Here is a 21,774-nt window from a genome sequence, read left to right as displayed (position 1 = left end):
TTGTCCAGACAATAATTACATGTTGTTTTTCTGCTAAAACATTTAGATTTATCAGCAAATTATTTTTTTTTAATCTTCTCATAGCTCAGCCTACGAACGAGTAAGTATTTATTAATAAAATTGATGCAATAATTTACAAAATATCATCGTTCTACCTACTTAAAAAAACCTCCTCCGGTTCTCAATTTGACTGTATTTTTTGTGTGTGTGTTACCACAGAACTCACTTTACTGGGTGACCGATTTCGATGATTCTTTTTTAATCGAAAGGTTAAGGCTTTTCATGTGTACCCATTTAAATTTAATCGAAATCTGAGGAGTACTTTTTAAGTTATCTCTAATAATGAGTATTTACTTGACTATTTTTTTTCGTCTAACTACTTTGTATTACTGGTCGTTGTAATTGAAGTTGGTTATTTTTTTCGTTTGTGAGTAAACACAATTATTTCTTAATTTTATTTTGATTGATTAACGTGATTTCGACTGATCATATTTCATCGGTTACAGTTGAAGTTATAAATGAAAAAACTATTTTGAGCAACTCATTCCGTCATTTTCAATTGTCAAATTTAACCATAACCTTTCATAACCGTACAGTTTAACTGCACTTCGAGCTATTCGCCCTTAGCGTAGAAGTGTAACGTTTAAGAAGTATTTATCGTTTATCTAGCTTAGATAGGTGCATATAATTTAGATTGTCTTGATATTTTGGTTCTCATTTTAACATTAAACAAACCAGTGATGTTTTAATACGAATATGTATGTATTATGTCTATATATATAGAAAACTATTTATATTATCTATATATTTTTAACCAGATTTGTGATCTGAGAAATTATTCCATTTCAGTAAACTTCTTAATTTTCTTTGGTGTGTGTGTGTTTTTAATAATTATTTTATTGTTTTTAGATCTAGTTTCATTCTATAATTTTGTATAGGCATTTAAAATGTCGCTTCCGTTGGTAAAACTTAAATGTCTTGAAATATGACGGTTTAAATTGAATTTATAACTTATAACTGTTCAAGACCGTGAGCCACAATTTTAAATGCTGATGTTAAAGTTTGTAAAATGCATTAAAGTAATTATCCATTTATTAAAAAAAATAAACTTCCAAAACTAGCTTTAAATTATTAAAAATCAAATAAGCGTTTATCTTCTTTATATTTATTTATGATTTTGTACGAATTGTTTACCGAAATACCTTGTAGCACGCCAGAGAAAATAAGTCACTGTAAAAGACTAAAGTCTTTTACAAAATTTAATTTAATATATGTCGTCCTGTGTACAAATGTTCGAAGTCATAAACATTGCATTTTAAAATCAGATAGATGATAATGTACGACAGAATCAAATAAAGTAAATAACAAAATACGAACAAAATTTCTTTTACTGTGAATATTTAGAAGCAAGAATGCCTTCCCCCTTTCCCTATCCCTTTCTTAACCTCAAGTCCGTAATATATTCCTTATTTCGTTATAACAGTAATGTTGCCATGTAAATACTATTAATAATTTTCTAAATAAGACTGTTCTTAAATTATTGTTTTTGATTATTTTTCATATAAATAATAATAATAATACACGCATACTAAAATGACTATGATACTTATATCATGACCACGATGAATAGGTAATATTGATAAGAATATTTCTAGTAATCAAGACTACCTTGAAACTATCCGATGCTTAAAATAAGCAGCTAAAATACATGAGGCGATAATAATCCAAGCCTGTTATTGTATTCTACTGATAATAATAATAGTAGTGCCGAAGAATATGATTAACAGCAAAATAATATATTGATAGTAGGTTATATGATGTATAAGTACCTAATCAGTGTCATTAAATATTAATCTATCCGTTCGTTTCCGTGTGTCGGTAAATAACAGTATTAAAAACATCTGTAGCGTAGTAACAAGTAATAAGGATATGCGCAAGACTGATTTCTGCTCGAAGTAGATATTTGTTTTCGTGACGCCCCAGTTTGGATACCTATCTGTGCTTATGGGTCTCATCACCGTGTCTTGGGGAGCACACAAGTCTGTCGGATATGGCTTGTTGTTTTGTATGGAAATTATCTTTATACTCGCTGTGGAGCAGCGTCGTGTATTAAGGCACCAATATAATGTATTGAGGTAGGGAACAGCAGGACATATCTTGCTCAAAATTTTGAGCAGCCCGGCTGGGAAAGTACCTACTTCAACCTTATAGAAGTTCTCAGCTAAAAATACTGCTCTCAAGTAGTGTCGTGTTCCTGATGTGAGAGGGTGCCAGCGTTCCGGATGAAGATTGGGGATGGAGTCGACAATAACCTTGCAAAGCTCCTTGTGAGGCAGGCCTCTAGGCGATATACGCTTACAATCAGGCGGACCGTGCGCTTGTTTGCCACCTTTACAGTACCTGTAACAATAATTGTTTTTGCTTGCAAGCGAAAAAAAAAAACAGTGTGTGTGTCAGCATCGACACACGACTGGAGATTACTCCTTCAGATCGACTGTCTAAATAGGCACAAAAAAGGCTTTATACTAGTCTAAGAAAAAGATGAATATAACATCAAATGGTAAATAAACGAATTAAATTGGGTTCCGATAGATAGCGTTAAGAGAAACGTAACGAGGTCATTCGTTCGTCAATTTTACTCCTCATATTTACTATATCGGGAGCTTTATATGAAAATCGATTCTTAGGGAGTAACTTCTTAAACCTATTTGGTAGTCGATAAAACACAAAATCACTATCAAATCGAATCGCTAAGAAACTACCCATCACATTTCGATCTAATTTAAATGGCAAGCACCGGCTTTATTATCTACTACCTAGTACCTGCCCAGTAAAAAGTTATGGCCTAAAACATAAAAAATACAGTCAAATTAACTTTCTTTTTTAAAGTCGGTTAAAAGCTAGGCCGCCTGTATAGAAACAAGGCCTTTACCCTCCAATGAGCAGACTAAAGGCTATTTCTGTTCAGTTCCGTTAGAAGACTAACATAATAGGTTTTATAAAAAGCTATGGTGACAAATGTCGATGGTGACTACACTCACGTTTTAACTGCTCCATTATAGAAATCGTCGAAGTATTCACTATTGTCAAAAGCATTAAAAGATAAATGGCGGATGTTTGCTCGATGATTGTTTTGTGAGTCTGAGGACACTGACCGCAAACTCATTTCATTTGCTGTTATTAAGAGACAATGACAGAGAGACGTTATTCATTTTAAAAATTTAGATTGTTGTTGCTTACTTGGTATTTATACTTGCACTCATGGGATTATTACAGATTATTATTTATTTATTACTTACTTCCTGCTTGTGTTAACATACGTAGCCGAGAAGCGGACACTGACGAAGGGACTGGCCCACAAATTTAAAGTCGCTCAGCGTGCAATGGAACGGTCTATACAAAAACCCCAAGGTTCTCTCAAATATAGGATTAGAAATGAGACTATCCGCGAGAGAACGAAAGTAACCGACATAGCCCACAGAATTAGCAAGTTGAAGTGGTAATGGGCTGGTCGTCGGTGGCGCAGGACCGATGTCCGTTGGAGCAGACGTGTCTTTGAGTGGGGACCGCGTCTTGGCAAACGCAGTGTGGGACGATCTACGTAAGATTGCCGGTGTAGAGTGGATGAGGATTGCGGAAAACCGGGATGTCTGGCGCTAACTTGGGGAGGCCTATGTCCAGCAGTGGACTGCAATAGGCTGAACTGGTTGACTGAGTCACTTAGGTAGGTAATTCTTTATGGATTACCTGACGACGCTCTAGCCCAACGGCCACAGCGCTGGATTGTTGCTGTTGTTCTGGCGGCTGCGAGTTCGATCCCCGCATATTGTATGCATTTGTATTGCCGTGGTCTGGGCGTTTATGGTTGTTTACTGTGTGTATTTCCGGACAGTGTCGGGGCACTGGAGAATTTCCTCGTGGAGGTCCTTCGAGTGTAAGCCATTTGTTTTTATTTATTAATTACTAGCGACCCACCCCGGCTTCGCACGGGTGCAATGCTGATACTAAATATACTGCAGAATGTCTTTTTTTTATAGTGTGAAGCTAGCTTATAGCATGGTTATTATTAACATAATAACAACAACATTCAAATATGCGTCGTTAGATTACGCGTTGTTACAGAATGCGTTGAAGAAATAAAGGTTCACTGCTCGTTCCCCGTAGGTGATAGCGTGATAATATGTAGCCTATATGTTGACCCGACTTCTTAATAATATTCGTGCCAAATTTGAAGTAAATCCATGCAGTACTTTTTGAGTTTATCCCGGATATACATACAGACAAACAGACAAAAATTCTAAAAATCATATTTTTGGCTTCGGTATCGATTGTAGATCACACCCCAAGTATATTCTTTAAAAAAATAGTCAATGTACAGTTTTGACTTTCCTACCATTTTATTATATGTATAGATGTTACACATATTCGATACCAATTTTTTTAAAAGCCTAGTGTGTGAAGCATGTTCTTAACATTGAAATACTTGTAATATTAACATTTCTACGATAGGCTAAAGTACCTAGCTATGCGTGGTCGCGAGTCTTATCGTAAACTAGGCCTACCTCTATTTAGTAAGGGTGCCATTACATACTAACATAGATAGGCACTATTTTGGTAAATAAAAGAACTAATTTTATTCCGTAACATTTAGTAATACTATCAAAATTATTTAAATATAATACTTAAAGTGTAAGCCTGTGTCTATAAAAATAAAATTTATTTATTGACTAGCTATGCCCACGACTTCGTCCGCGTGGAATAGTGACTTTAAACAACATTTTTTCGATATACTCGTATCTTTTGGTTTATTTTGGATTATAAACACCGTCGTTTGCTATTTACATATTCAACGTGACTCTTTAAATTTCATAACTTTTTTATTTTTGAACCGATTGACATGAAAAAAACAATAAATGTTAAGTGAAGCTTACCATAATATATTTTATTGAAAACTACATCTAAATCGGATAAGCCGCTTCAGAAACTAGCGTGCACAAACCCACAGACAAACAGATAAATTCTAACAATCATTGTTTTGGGTGCTATTTGCGTTTATAAAGGTCCCGATAATATTTTTTCTTCCATTTACAGACAGCGATCCGTTACATTGTTAGTATATGTATTTATGATGATGATGATGATTATTATATCATCAAGGTCTTGTTTTTATATGATGATCAAAAATAATCTTACTACTTGCTATTATTATGTCACATAAACTAGTATTAAAAACTACTAGATTGGCTATAAATATGAATACAATATACCTATGGACCAAATACATATAAGCAGTTGAGTATTTACCTACTACGCGCTTGTTAATATTCCTATAAATTAAGGAACCGAGGACTAGGTACCAATGGGCGCGAGAAATTTATTAACCTAATCCAAGTCCTAACTAGCTAGCAGGCCTGCCAGATGCTAAATGCGTCAAATGCGTCAGCCCTGAAATTCACTAAATAAAATTATTCGTAACCGGTCAATGTTAAGATTACCTAATTATTTTAATTGCTTTTTTCACTATATTGCATTTAGCGTAACATTATAAAATAATTTAGAGATCGCTGAGTTTTTGCTTCGTGGCATCGTAAACGGCAAGGAGTATGCTAAATAAAATATCTATATCACTATTATAAAACATTAGGTACTTCCTTTCTGAGACCGTTGTAAAGAAAAAATAAATAATTACGTACTTAGTAGTACTTAAGTACTAATTGTGTAATAGTAATTAAGTGGCAGTGCGCTGGTTACCTGTGTCGCAGGACCGATGGCCGTTGAAGCAAACGTGTCCTTCAGTGTAGACCGCGTCTTGGTAAACGCAGTGTGGGAAGTCCTCCGGCTTGCGAGACTAATGATCTACGTAAGATTGCCGGTGTAGGCTGGATAAGGATTGCGGAAAACCGGGATATCTGGCGCGAACTCGAGGAGGCCTATGTCCAGCAGCGGACTGCGATAGGCTGAAGTGATAGTACTTAAAACAGCATCGTTTAAATTCACTAAATCTCGGATTTATTTTATGAATCCACAATTTAATTGATACGAGTATATATATCTACAAAAACTTACAAAAAAAATATATTTTTAAAGTATAAGAATCTAAAAACCACAACAAACAAAAATTGTGTAGGTACTACAAAACTGCAGCACTTATCTAACAAAATAAAACTGATGTCGATTTCCTATACAATTGAACGGAATTGGTTGTCTATAAAATCTAAGCGGGACTGCCGTTCGCCTTCATTATAACTATGAAAGAAGCTGTGAACGCAGCGGAAAATAAATAGCCACAAGACTGGTTAATTGAGCGCTGTGGATAATAACTAAAAGTGAAAAATATTTTTTATTTGTGACGACTTTTTATATTACTTAAATCAAGATGTGGTTCCAGGTATTGATTGTAAGTTATTAAAATCTACTATTAACTATTACTAATATACATTAAAATAAAATTTTATATAATAATGAGTTAAAAAAACACGGAAGTTTTTGAGTAAAAGTAAAAACCGATTAGACCTTAGATTTGCATAACTGTAGCAAATTACACAAAAAGAGAGTTTCAATTTTACTGTACGGTGATTGAGTCTTTTGTAATTAAGACAGGTACCTAGGGTTTGGCTATGAATTTACATAATTTCTTTCTAACAATTTCATAACAAAGTTCATAATTTAAATAAAATGTTATGCTGTTAAAAAAGTGTACTAGTATAAAACAAAATGTTAAATATTTGATGCAGTCACGTAGAGTAGGCTAGTAGGTATAAGCTCTGCAATATACTTGCTTTGATAAATATTGTTTATTGGTTATTAATTCATTACAGAATAATTAGGTAGTCGTTTAAATATTTAAACTTTTATTTACATTAAACATATAAAACCAAATTTAATCTCGACATATACTTGTATTTCCTAAAAATATATTGATTTATAATAGAAGGTAGGTACTGTCAACATGTTGATATATGTTAATATTGATATGTAATGAAACTATACATTATTCTTAATTGTAACAATTATTAGGTCATTAATTTCAACGAAATTTAATTAAGCAAATTCATACGTACAACATTCCATAGGTATTGTCATAAGTTTCCAAAAAAGTAAGATGTGTTACATATACTAAAACCATCTATAGAAAACTTTTGAATTGAATTGAATTGAATTTTTGTATTTAAAGTTTTATAGACCACATAGTCTATAAAACTCTTCTCTGTAAATTTATATAGATGACCTACTTTTCTATAGTTTACACCTAGTTTATAAAATACGAAGATTGAAAGACAACATGAGTAATTACAAATTATAGGCTCGAAAATAGCTGTTATGTTTAACGTGACCAGATGTCCCGTTTTGAACTTGACAGTTCAGTTTTTTGTTTCGGCTGTATGTCCCGGTCTCTCCAAGGATAGCCCCGGGATGCGAAAATGTTGTGTTTTTCAAAGTAGCGCCAATATTTTGTCAGCCGGACCGCGCATATTATTGAGGTACCTATTACTCAAACTAACACTCTCAAGTAGGTATAGTCGTGTTCTTGTATAGGGTTGTATAGGGTCGGCAGTGCGCTTTAATGCTCCTGTTGTTACAGGAGTCCATGAGCTTTTTAATTTGTAATATTCAACTTTTCTTAATAAAATTCAGTAAAAGTGTAAGCATAGAAAAAGAGCGTTTTCTTTTTTATTTCACTGTTTTTTATGTTGCCACACGTACATATGGTTACATCAGATGATACATGTGTTAAGCTTGAAGTGACCCTTACTATAATAGCAATAGGCTGTATTCTTTCAAGCTATGTGCAGCCGTCTTTACACGCCACTATACAATAGGTAAATAAATAAAACAAACCTATCAATCAACGAAAAAAAACTGATATCTAGTTTTGAGGTAAAATTCTTATGTCCTGTTTTGAGCCAAAAAATGGTCACGTTAGATATTTCTCGAATTTTATATTAGCTGATTCAGTTGTCTGTCCATCATTTCGTAGTGTAAGCTAAGTTGCTTGTAGTTTTGTTTAAATAAGTATATGAATTTTAATCGAAAGGTGGCATTTTCAAATCTAGCTAAATCGGCTCATTCAGGTGTTAATAAAAGTTGTACCTTTTCCTTATTTGTATACAATTCAAACTATGCTTGATGGTAATCGGAAATATCGTATGGAATGTGTAGTGTTGGAAACTCGCATATCTTCGGTGAAATTCTGAACCACGTATTTATCTATCTATCAATCCGCAGTAAAACAGCTTGGTTGAGATCATATTCCTTTCCATATTAAGAGAAAAGGCTTTTGTTCGGGATTAAAATTTTATGAGCGCTAAAAAATGATACGGGACTTCGAAATATGATGAATTTAAATATTTAGTGAATTATTTATACTTATGAATTGCAGCCATAGTTTTCAGTATTAGGACCATTTAACTTAAAATTAGGAATATACATAAAATTTTCAACGTACGGCTTATCTTAAACTCACGCATCTTTGGTAACGAAGTCGCCATTGTATTTGTGGTGTGAAGTATGTAGCCTAGTTTCTACAAAAATATTGTCATAGCAATTAAAACTATTTTAATCAATTTTTTTTTGAAAGATATGACATGAATATAAGATCAAGTTCTTTATTACTTTTACTTAAATATTTGACTTTATTATTTAAAGTTCAATATTTAATTTTCTTCCGCTTCTAAAAGGTAAAATTAATTGTATTACATAACGTTAATATCGTATAATACCATTTATTTATTGAGTAATAAAAACATCCGTTGACAGCATTACCTATAGCAAAATTACGAGCGTATTTCCAATTGGTTAAATAATAAAACGACAAACTAGCTTTCATAGTCACATATCTATCACGTAACTTCAAAGTAACTAAGAGAGTTTAGTATTTCTATATCGAGTATCAACTAGTAACTTGTTTTTTTTCCCTTATCAGTCATTTGTCCAGTCTCAAGCTATTAGTTGCACTTTCATTTTAATATCGCTCTCAGTAGCTGAGATAGTTCAATGAAACTATAATGTCGCATGAAAATTGAGCTCAACTTACCTCTATGCATTTTAATGAATATTTTTTACTTTTAAAGTTTTCTTCCTCTAAGGCTTTTTTATTTACATTTGTCTGAGTTTTTATGTTGTGTGTTTTCAAAATGAAAAAGAAACAATTATACTTACTATTAATGTCATTGCGTCTAATAAGGATCTCGGTCCTTCTTAGACGCAATGTTCCTTTTTCCCTGCGTTCACTAAGCCGCTTGCCCAGCGTCGTCGTGACTATGGGCAAAATACATGAGTTCACGCCGTTTTTGGCGAGAATGTATGAAGGCCTATGTGTGTATGTAGTGGACTGCGATAGGCTGAAGTGATGAATATATGACTATAATGATGATAGTGATATATATTTATGTCTAACTAACTATTATACCGATTTTAAATCATCGTAATCCTAATAAATTATTTGCTCTTATGATGATAGTAAATTGGAACTTATAAAGCGACTAGAAATTTCCTCAAAAAATCGAATAAAATCGAGATAAAAAGCAATAATATAGGTAATCATTACTGTTACAGAATTATTAAATATCAATCGGATATTATTACTAAACGACGTTCTGGCATATTTTATAAATCGAGTCACGTTAACCACCCCTGAGGTTATGCACAGATTTACGGTCAAAATGGCAAGCGCAAAAGCAATGAATGGTGGTGTGCTTTTTAACCGACTTCCAAAAAAAAGAGGAGGTTCTCAATTCGACTGTATTTTTTATTTTTTATTTATTTTTATGTATGTTACATCAGAACTTTTGACCGGGTAGACCGATTTCGACAAATTTTGTTTTAATCGAAAGGTGGTGTATGCCAATTGGTCCCATTTAAATTTATTTGAGATCTAACAACTACTTTTCGAGTTATATCTAATAATGCGTTTTTACTTGACACTTTTTTTGTCGACCTACGTTGTATTATACCGCATAACTTTCTACTGGATGTACCGATTTTGATAATTCTTTTTTTGTTGGAAAGGGGATATTCCTAGTTTTTACCGTGATAAGGAAACCAGGAGCTGATGATGGGATCCCAGAGAAATCGAGGGAAACTCTCGAAAATCCGTAATAACTTTTTACTGGGTGTACCGATTTTGATAATTTTTAATTTAATCGAAAGCTGATGTTTATCATGTGGTCACATATAAATTTTATCGAGATCTGATAACTAATTTTTGAGTAATCTTTGATAACGCGTAGTTGCTTGACTATTTTTTCGTCGATCTACGTTGTATTACTTGTCGATGTACCTAATTGAAGTCGGTTTTTTTTCGTTTGCGAGCAAACAAAATTATGTAATTGGTCACTAGAATGAGAGCACGAGATATCTGTTTCAGTTCAGGTATTAAGTGTGGGAAGCTTGAAGAGGTGAACTTTATTTAGAACATGTCCTTTTTTGAGAGAAAGCACCTCATTCATAATACGGTTATAAGTACCTTTACACGTCTTTTTTTTCTCGGGAATTGGGATCACTTCACAAGCTAGGTTAGGCTAGGTTTTCAGAGCAATAAACAATAACACGAGATATAAGGTTTCATAGGGCAAACAAAAAAGTCAGAAAAATAATTCATGTATCTCAAAAAAGTAAAGAAATATTGTAGAATGAGTCAGACTTGAACTTATATCTAAACCTTTCCACCGGGTCCCTATTACTAAGGTTAAGTGCTAGTCCTTCGCGGTCTATCACAAAGTTGAATTCTTTGATCCTTTGGACACTTGAAATATTAAATGTGTGTAAAATATCCACATCAGTGAAAACTGTGCTACGATAAGGATAGGGTTTGTTGAATATTCGAGAAAGTTAGGTTACTTGGTCGTCGACTTTAGCTAGCTAGGTACCTACTTTGCTACACATTCTTAAATTTATAAAATTTTATACATAAGTCACTTGTAATTTTAATTAAATAAACGTGTACAGTGTAGTAAAGTTTTATATCCAACTTATATTTTTTCTTAGTTACAGGTATACCTTCTGCCTATCTTAGAATAGATTCATTTTTTTTATACAAGTAGGTCAGTAACAAGCATATGGCTCACCTAATGGTAAGCGATTACCGTAGTCTATAAACGCCTGCAAGACTACAAGCATCGCAAGCGCCTCACCGACCCTACCTGCAATCCCCCCCAGGAGCTTTGGTTACTTTACTCATCACAGGCATACAACACTGCTTGAAAGCAGTATTATTGAGCTGTGATCTTTTGTGAGGTCGAGGTAGATATTAGAGATCTCCAGTCAGACTAGCAGATTTTGAGCAGGAATTTCCCGCTTAACCCTACCCCAGTTATTCATATAAGTAGACTTGATTCCTATGAGATATTTGTATGCTGTTCCAGTACATAAAAAAACGTCTTTAAACTCTTAATAATTATTAAAGTACAAACTACTTCTAAAATTTTTAGTTTGACTATTATAATTTTATGCATTAGTTTATCATAGTTTATATATTTCAATATCATGGTCTCCGTTAATTTATTTTTGTTTAAATATTCACTATAAATGAAAAAGGGTACAAGTAGGTTTATTTTCACACTGCCCGCTATTAACATTAATTCGCAAAACAAATCGGCAATTCCACAGAAATGTCTTGACGGTCGTCTTTGAAAGTGGCAACTTTCTAGGACAGTCCTAGAAAGTGAATATATTCGCGCCATTAACCCTGGCCGCAACATGATATCATTGGAAATCGATGGGAAACCAAAGTCTGGAGGTATTATAAAAATATTTAGGTGTATTATTTTTAACTTCATGTGAATAACTAAGTAGTTCATTAGTTTTTTTTTTTACCAATAAATATAATTTTGGGTAGTATTGTACATAGCTCTATCAAATTAAAAAATATAATAAAATGTTATATTGATTAAAGAGAAAACGACGGCAATCGTTTATATGTATGTGATGTTTATTATACGAAACCAAATCATGAAATGTAGTCTGATATCAAAAAAGTTTTTATAGTGTGTATACGGCAGAAAATATTTTACGTCCAGTTGAATACAAATTTTTTTGCCTAGCTTCGATGTATTAGGACATCAATAACGTAACTTGTACTAGTGACATTCGTTTGCTGCCTTTACTTGAATTCATAGAGGTTGTATTGTATTCATAATGCTTAATATAAACAGTATTTTGGCACTTAATCTAAACATGTAATGAAATACTCAGGATACAACCTATATATGTATAAAAATGGGCCTGGGTGGGTAAATCACGAATTATAGGGAACAAGGAAAAATACTTAAGGGACCCATTATACCTTTGTTTTCTCGTGAGTCTTTGTTTCAAACGTAATTAACAAATCCATCTTTTATGAAATTCACAACTTGAAATGATTTTTTAAGGATCTGTATTAAAAAAAAAGAAATTATATTGCGGTATCAAAGAGAAGTACTTTTGGTTTAAGTTGCATACTTTAGTAACGACTTTGTGTATGTGAAAAATATTTAATTATTTAATATTTTCTTCTCAAAATTATAAATAACTTTCTTAAAAATTATACATATTTTCATATATAAAAATGTGTACCTATTTTTCTTCAAAACCAACGTTTCGATTCGTTACAATAACTATTATTCGCTATTAAGTTCTTTCAGTATTCTTCCTAAGTTCTGCAATTTTTTTACATTAGGCCACATCCTTCAAGAAAATTCAGTTAACAATAGCAAGTTACAATGCTGAAAATCATTCATCGCTTCAGCCTATCGCTGCTGGAAATAGACTTCCACAAGTTCGCGCCAAAAATGGCGTGAACTTACGTGTGTTGCCCATAGTCACCACGCTGGGCAGAGACGGGTGACCGCAGAGCTGGCTTTGTCGCATCGAAGACGCTGCTGCCCGTCTTTGGCCTGTGTATTTCAAAGCCAGCAGTTGGATGGTTATTCCGCCATCGGTCGGCTTTTTAAGTTCCAAGCTGGTAGTGGAACTGTTTTCCCTTAGTCGCGTCTTGCGATACCCACGGGAAGAGAGGGGGTAGCTATATCCTTAACTGTTGTAACCACACTGATCTTATATATCTACTCAAACAATCTTAAATTACACGTACGTATAGATTTGCAATGTCACGGCTGACAATTGATTGAATAAAAACATACATATAGGTAGTTAATATATACCTATGTATTTCAATGATGTGGTTATAGTTTTATTATTATAGCTTTAAGCGTTACACCTTCTTGTTTAAAAATACTCAGACAAGGTTCTCATGATATTTTCTTCCGCCGCAGAACATGAGAAGAAACAATAAACTGAGGTAGGCCATAGCAGGAAATTTCCTGCTCAAAATATGGAGCAGCCCGACTGGGATAGTACCTCGGCCTTGCAGAATATCTCTCAAACAGTGTTGTGTTCCTGTTGGTGAGTAAGGTGACCAGAGCTCCTGGGGCGTCTATAAGCTACGGTAATTGCTTACCATCAGGTGAGCTGTAGGTACGCTTGTTTGCCGACCTAGTTGTATTAAAAAAAACAATGACGAAAACGGTAACTAAGTACCTATATCTATTTCTTAAAAACACATTATTGTTGGCTTTGAAAATTGGAAGGAAACAACTATTCGCATATTGTTTTAACTAGATTTATTTCAATTCATTAAACTTTTAACAAGAATTTCAATTCTTGTACTTGGTTTACATTATATTTAAATTAGAATAATAAATACTATTTACAACAGAGTAAATTATTGTTTCGTCACGACATTGAAACAGTGAATCGAATTAAAATTTCACGGATTTATTTTCACTTTGAAACAAGACAACGAATCTACTCATTACAGAACGACATCGAATACACAAGTATGCGTAGCCCAAGTTCTTCACTGGGCGAAGGCCGAGTTTATAAAATAATAGCTCCAGTAACTAAATATGTAATCTAAATTTTTCACAAACAATTATGTTTTCATCCGTAAGCTGAATGCTCAAATATGAGACTACAACAGATTTGAAAATATGTTCTAATAAAAGTACATATTCATATATCTAAATAAATAAATAAATAAAATCCGAGAAATAGGTTGTTTACTTGGACTCATTCATGAAAAAAAACCATATAGGTATATTAAGGAGCTTTATTTGTTATAAGACATCAGTTTGCTACATTTAGTATACCTACTAAAGCAGAAGCGTATCGTGTGAGGTAGATCGTGATCTCGTGAGAGACCTTAAAAAGCAAAGGTCTCCTTTGTTATTTACTATATTATAAAAAAATATAGGTTGTTAATGATAATAATAACTCGATTAGATAATACTTATAAAACGAGTTGTCACCATAACAAATTAATTAAATGAAAAGCTTTCCTCGGATTGGATTTATCACAGTTTTCTTAAATCAAAAATAAGAATAATTTAAATAATAATTTAACAATACGTAAACAAAACATAGAATAAGTGTTTGTCTCTGAAAATTAATATTAACAACACTATGCTTTAAACACGGTACCCTATTAGTCTCACTGTTTTACGCGAAAAGCTTGATTATTCTGGAAGGTCTCAAAGAAGGACAAGTAATGACATATAACAGAACAATCTGACAGTAGTTACCTAAATAACAATAAAATGCGATTAGAAGCGTAGTGTTGGTTTAGTTTAAAATTAAACAAAACTTTACATAGAACAAATTGAGGATAGATATTTAATAATTGTTTTATCTCCAAATAGTACAACGCAATAATTGACAAGTAATATCATTTATATTCTTATGTGCTCGCAAACGAAAATAAAAACCAACTTCCTCCCTTTTTAAGCTGGTTAAAATAGTATACTCCTTCAAGTAAACGACCCCCAAAGGTAACAGTTTATTGATGGTCACTAGCCTTCATAGGATAATCTGAAACATTTTTTTTACATTCACACACGGTCGTCTGTTCCTAAGGTTACTAAATATTTGTGTTATAGGTAACAGCCGGCTGATAGATATATATAGGTACCTACATGGAAATCTAAATCTATACAAATAAATAAAATTGGAGTGTCTGTTTGTAATATTAAAATAACCGCTTTTTACTAAATACATATGGATGTATACACGAAACTTATACCAAAATAACATTTTTTAAAAAAATTACATTTTTAAAATTTTTCACGGTACATATACCAAAATAACATTTTTTCACACATTTTTTTTTTTACATTTTTTACACACATTAGAAAATTCTTAACATTTTTTTAGAGCACCGACACGGTCAGTCGGAGATGCAGGTTCGATCTCCGCTGGAACGGTCGATTTTACATATGAGATTAAAAAATGTTTAAATTAAAGTACCTTAGTAAAAAAAAAAAAAAACGATTAAAACTAATAGTTGTATTTCTTAGTCTACTGTGGTAAAAACAATAGTTAACCAATTGTTTTTGTTAGTTAAGGAAGGGAACCGATTTTACTAAAAAAATGTAAAATATTACGCAATGATGCATATTAGCACGGTTTTAATGTCAAAAGTGGGTAAATAATAATAAGCATATATTTTATTATAGGTAAAGTGCGTATTAATAACAGTCCGATCTTTATAAACAGTCCATTTATACTTCGTGACGACCTTTATGTCCGTTGAATGTGACTCGATTAAGTGACAGACTTTTTCTGTTTGTTGTGCGGAACACTTTTTCTTTATCATGACACACTTTTTCCGATCAAATTACGTTACGTGATGCAATAGTAAAAAAAAACATTTTGTTGGTTTGTTCATTTAGTGCGCTACAAAATCATTTCGATTTATTTTATGAAAGAAAACTGTACAGTTGTCTTACGTAACGAAATTATTTAAATTGTTTTTTCAAAATAAATAATTTTTAATTTCCAGATTTCCTTAGCTACTTTATATACTGAAGGAATAAAAGTACCTGTGGAAACCACGGACGAAAATGTTACTAACACAGGGCAGGTCGCCGAGGAAGTCATTCCTATTTATTATGTTTCTGATCAATCGAATATAGACACATACCTGATCCCTCCCGATCCACATAAGCCCGAGAAAGTCGAACATCAAGTTGCAACACCGGCTACTTACTTATTACCACCGGCTCCGGGTGCAAAAAATGAATATTTTGTAAGGACTACAGAACCAGTTGAACAAACTGACTGGTATCCTATCCTACCACAAAAACCAACAGAAGTTATACCGTTATCTCAAGCAAAGTATCCTACGACACATGAAGAGGATAAAGAAAATTTGCGGGTTGGTAAAATTTTAGACAACAACAGTCACGTTACAGTTCCATCGAGAAACCTTCTACCACCGCGAGAAGACGCTCCTCATGATTTCGTTTTTTTGTCACCTTCTGTTGAATTAGAATTACCATTAGAAGAAATAGATCATACTTTGAACAATTCACCAACAAAAATTCAGTTACCAGGTTCAAGAGATCCTCATAAGTATCCATTGAAATTTTCATTTAAGCCGAACTCAATACCAGTATCATATATAACACCACCCAAAATTATATCACCAGAATATAAAAAACCCAATCGCCTGTATCCTAAGAAATATCAGAATGAATTTGTACCTATACCGATACCAATATCTCAGTTTGCTGGTGATTCTATGAAGGAAGCGCCTAATGCAAATCCAGCGAAACCATTTACTAATATTGATAATAAACAGTATATCGTACCAGCCGATCAGAAAAAGAAATACTTGCACGAGCAATATCAAAAACGTAAAATGAAGCAGCAGAATGAACAGGTGAGGATTCTTCTTATTGAAAAACAGACATTGGTCTTTTGTTATTATGTACATATAATTATTATTTATCATAAACATTTCTAAGAAAATAACTGTTACAGTTGGACCCAGCAACCTACGACCAACCTTCTGAAACAAAACCAGTGGAGCAAGAAGTATCTGAAACGAATTACAGAGATCGTGGACGTAAGTAGTTTAATAATAACATATAAATTTGATGGTCTGAAGACTAAAATAAAAAAAATTGTAAAACCCTTAAATAGAGTACATAGACCGCGTAAAAAAGTATAAGTTCTCTGTAATTTACAATTTTAGATATTATATTTTATTTTTTATTTCAAATATTAAAAAAGTGGCTATTACTATTGAGTTCTTGATAGTAAATATCTGGATGAAATCGACGTTTCGCATTACGGTCAAATCAAATTTATATTATATTTTGAACTAATATTGTTATTATAAGTGATAACACTAATATTTTAGGTTGATATTTTAACGTCGTAAAATAATGATCCATAAGGTGAAAATGTGATTTGAAATATTTGTATTTTTAATAATTTGTTGTTCATTTTAGATGAAGAATATCCATCTGCATTAAAACCAACACACAACGAGAAACATGGTATAGAGTCAAAAGGTGAAAGAACAGAATTTCGAATGCATGGCATGAAAGGCCCCCACAGTTATCAATTTGGTTATGACACTGGAAAAGGGTAAGCAAAGTTTTAATAGTAATTTTATATATACTTCCAAATTTACCCCCATACTTGAAAAAAAATATCTAAGCATAATAAATAGAGTTGAGTACATTATAGTAAGAACGAGTGTGCTTTAGACCAAACTACTGAAGTACTTATAACTTGTGCACAATAGGCCTGCACTGTGTTTTAGATACATATACGAAACGTGAAAAAAAACTGGCTATTTAAGAAAGAGAGAAATAAAATGTGTACTCGCACCTCTCTCTCTTGCTCTGTTCGCCTCATCCGATCACACTTTTCGTAACGTTCTCATCACACATTCACCAGTTTACTCCCCAAGTCAAGCACTTGTGAAGAAGTTTTACTTCAAAAATATTCGTGTGCCTTATGGCCTAAACAGGAATAAACCCTACCTATTAATAATTATATAAAGTCAGTTTTATAGTTAAATCTGACTGAAGTAGAACTTACGAAACGTAAATCTCTCACTTTCTATCTTCACTAGCTTATATCTCCCTCTCAACTTCCGTTCGCCTCGCCAGATCACACTTTTCGTAACGCTCTCGTCACGCATTCATCAGTTTACTCCGCGAGTCAAGTGTGCGTATAGAAGTTTTACTTCCATAATATAAGACCTGTATCAAATTCCTATATTGTCGTTATCTTCTATTGATTTAGATTTGACCATTTATGGCCAATTGAAAAATAAATTCTGTATTTGCTTAATCAAGCTTTATTAGTTTTTTGTTACACTTCAGTTCAGAAAACTTACAGTTAGCTTGTTTTTTGTTGTGTAGGATTCGTAGTAAAATGACACAAATTTCAGAAAAAATCGCCAATTTCGATACGAAGAGCGCGATAACGACGGCCACGTACGAGGTCACTATGGATACGTTGATAAATTTGGTAAACTTCGGGTAGTCAACTATGATGCCGATCCAGAACACGGTTTCAGGGCTGAAGTACCCGTTGAGAAAGAACAATAAGTTGTATGAGTCGTATAATATATTGTATGAGTTGTATGTATTGTAGATAATGTAAATATTTTTAATTTTGTTTTAATTAAAATATGTAACTTAGATAATAACCTTTATTATAAAAAAAATGCATTTAAAAATATATTCTTTTATTTATTAAAAAACCGATTCTTTAACATCTACACATCACAACATTTGTATTAGAAAGTAACGGTATATTCCAATAAGGCAGGCTTTATTTATCATTCTGAAGTAAATCTTTTTCTAGAACGGCGAGAAGACTAGATGCTCCAATGCGGAACAATTCAGGTGTTAACCATTCGGCACCTAGCTCTGAGTAGATCATCACAAGCCAGTTGACAGCATCTTGAGATGTCTTTATTCCTCCAGCTGGTTTCAAACCAACCTACATAAAAATATTAATTAAAACTCAAGCAAATGTTTTATTAGTGTAATCAATATACATATTAGTTATTAGTATAAAATAATAGTTTCGATATCTATTAATTACATTGCAACTAATGAAAGTTACAAAAATTATACAATCACATTTATTACACGTGAATAATTTTTACTACACGCGCCAAGATGATAAAATTTTTCTAGTTCCAAATTTAATCTCTTGTTATGGAGTTAAGGTGAATAATAATTATATAATAAACTGTGAATAAAAATTGTTATCCCATAGAACGACAACTTTTCGCTTATTTTAAACTTAGCAAAAACAAAGGTTTTGTAAGTACATGTAAAAGGTTTTAAAATTATTATGATTTGTCTTACCTTACTTCCAGTCTTTAAGTAGAAGTGGCGGATAGCTCGACACATAACTAAGCCTACAGGGAGTGTAGCGTTTACTGCTTCTTTCCCTGTGGAGGTTTTTATAAAATCGGCACCTGCCATCATAGATACCATTGACGCCTTGTATACCTGAAACAGTTTTAAGTTAATATTTTTTCTCATCGATTATATTTTTAACTATATTTTAATTACTAAGTGAATTACTTTTAGATGTGCATAGTCATCATATCAGCCATTTATTTATACTTACATTACATATGATCATAAAGAAATTTACCAGACATTCTGTATCTGTAATATCTCTATCGTACTTGACAAATAATAATTATGATTAAATTAGGTAGATAATACTAACATTTTCATATGTTCCCAGATCTCCAACACCAAGAATAACTTTCAGATGAGCATCCTCACAAGCTTTTTTCATTTCCACCACCTCATCATATAATGTTTCCCATTTTCCCATAAGAACTAAGCTTCTATCAAGCACTACATCTATTTCAGTGGCTCCACTTGCAATGGCAAATTTTATTTCTTGTAGTCTTGTTTGCAAGGGATACAACCCTGATGGGAAGCCTGTAGCAACTGGAAATTGATAGTTTTATATATTTATATTGTTTCAAATTTTTAATATTTTTTTTTAAATAAATAATTGATATTGATAAAAATAAAAATAGGTTTTGTATTAAAAAAAAAAAAATAACTAGTAAACGTAAAAGATGTCATGGTATTTAAATTACTCATTTCAGCTCTATAATTTTATGTTTGTTAGGAAGAAATCGGTAAATAGAAATAAGGGCATATTGTAAATTTTTATTTAAGGTATCTTTTTATGTAATGTGTTTAATAAAGTATATGTCGACACCTGTGCTGTTGTAGGCAATTAGCAAGTGATTTATAAACAACAGATGCGCCAATCACGCAACTTAGCACATCGCTTGATATTCACCTACCCTCACTCATTCTATTACTTGAGTTATTTTGAAGTGTATAAATGGTGAATTCATCTAATGCCAAGAAGTTCATCCCCATCCCTGTTAACTAATAACTATCTTGTGTTATTTTACATTGTAATTAATCAGTGTAAGACCAGCTACCTACATATAATAAACAAATAAAATATTCATAGTGAAATAGATTATATAATCAAATAATGTTTAGTGTGAAATTGTTATACTATTGTGTGTAATAATTTATGAGTATTTTGTAAAAGAAAACCTATATTACCTGAAGCTATTTGAATCTCTTTTGCGATTCCTAGTCTTTTAATAGCATCACATGCATCTGCCACTCTGTTAGGATACACACACACCGCCGCTGTTCGAGTAGTATCATTTTCTTCATTAAGCGGATATGCAGCCTGTAATAATTATTATATTTAAATTAATTATATAATTATGATATTAAGGTACAGAATATCATCATAAGGTAGAAGTATTATAATGTAAAAAAAATTATATCAGCAATATATTTATTATTTCCTCAATTAGAGAGAGCTAACTACACAGGTACACATGATACTAGTCTTTCAAAGCGTTAACATTGCCTGTGTCTATTTTGTGTTACTTTAATAAGGTTTTACATATAAGTACATAAATATAATAATTGACGAATTTCTTTTAGTCAAAGTCTTTAAGTGGCGTTTTGGTCTACAACAACAACAATCCCATAAATAGCTGGGCATTTGGTTCTTTCCATGCAGAAGAGTCAGAGCTTAACATAAAACGGTGCTGGACTGTGGGTTGGCATTTTTTATTAATTTACTTAAATAATTTTATCGTCATTAATGTTAAATCAGTAACTATTATTTATTAGGCTAGTATAATCTCATAGTAACAAAAGCCGAAACAAATAATCTGATCTCATTGAGTGAGTTAACTTAGTAGTCGATAAAATATTTATAAGAAAGAAATGTAAAATATGAATATATACTAAAGAATAAAAACTTTTCTTACCTTTACGCATAGCTTAGTAACATTTGAACGAGTATCATCGCCTGATAATGTGGTCAAATCAATTAAAGATATTGCTTTTATTAACCACTTTTCATAATTCTTACGTTCGGTTACAGAATACTTAGTAAGAATTTTATTTATTTGTGATTCAACACTATGTTTATCTATAAACACATTTTTTAGAACCGATGTATCTAAAAATTAAAATTACAATTATCAAAAGATTATTAGATATGTAGGTACCTACAATAAAAAGCAAAAAATGGAAAAGATGTATCTCTTACCCAAACGTTGTTCATAAGCGCGCACCATTTTGTATTTTATAATTAAAAATAAAAATATTTAACACTAAAGTTTTCAAGAAGTTGAAGTTAGAAATATTTCTTAGATTAGTTTAGTATTTTTTTTCTTTATAACTTATCATCAATTTGACATATTATTTCATGAAGATCACTTTTATTAGTTATAATATTATTCTAATATCTATTCTAAGAAGAAACAGTGTAATTTTATGATTGAAGTCTTTTTTTTGAGTCGAGTTAAAATTTTAAAACTAACAAAACGAACACAATTAAATGTTCTACTTCTACTTCTAATAAAATTTGACTTTGACAGATAGTTTTGTCGCTATAACAATTGTGTTTATC

The 21,774-nt window shown here is 32.2% G+C and overlaps 2 protein-coding genes across 2 annotated transcripts; one reads left to right on the top strand and one right to left on the bottom strand.

Moving 5' to 3' along the window:
- The first annotated feature begins 6,376 nt into the window (after positions 1-6,376).
- On the top strand, positions 6,377-18,475 carry LOC123654725. Its single transcript, XM_045590611.1, has 5 exons — positions 6,377-6,388; positions 15,815-16,696; positions 16,798-16,882; positions 17,271-17,409; positions 18,224-18,475. Exons 1-5 carry the CDS (start codon positions 6,377-6,379, stop codon positions 18,381-18,383), a joined length of 1,278 nt encoding a protein of 425 aa, XP_045446567.1. The 3' UTR covers positions 18,384-18,475.
- Positions 18,476-18,506: 31 nt separating this feature from the next.
- LOC123654648 (deoxyribose-phosphate aldolase) lies at positions 18,507-21,495 on the bottom strand. Its single transcript, XM_045590540.1, has 6 exons — positions 21,412-21,495; positions 21,128-21,321; positions 20,400-20,532; positions 19,528-19,757; positions 19,155-19,301; positions 18,507-18,780 (listed from the first exon to the last, which is right to left on the bottom strand). Exons 1-6 carry the CDS (start codon positions 21,437-21,439, stop codon positions 18,610-18,612), a joined length of 903 nt encoding a protein of 300 aa, XP_045446496.1. The 5' UTR covers positions 21,440-21,495; the 3' UTR covers positions 18,507-18,609.
- Positions 21,496-21,774: the final 279 nt, after the last annotated feature.

The sequence above is a fragment of the Melitaea cinxia genome, chromosome 6 (genome assembly GCF_905220565.1).
Source record: "Melitaea cinxia chromosome 6, ilMelCinx1.1, whole genome shotgun sequence".
Classification (NCBI taxonomy): domain Eukaryota; kingdom Metazoa; phylum Arthropoda; class Insecta; order Lepidoptera; family Nymphalidae; genus Melitaea; species Melitaea cinxia.
This window is presented reverse-complemented; position numbering and strand designations above follow the sequence as displayed.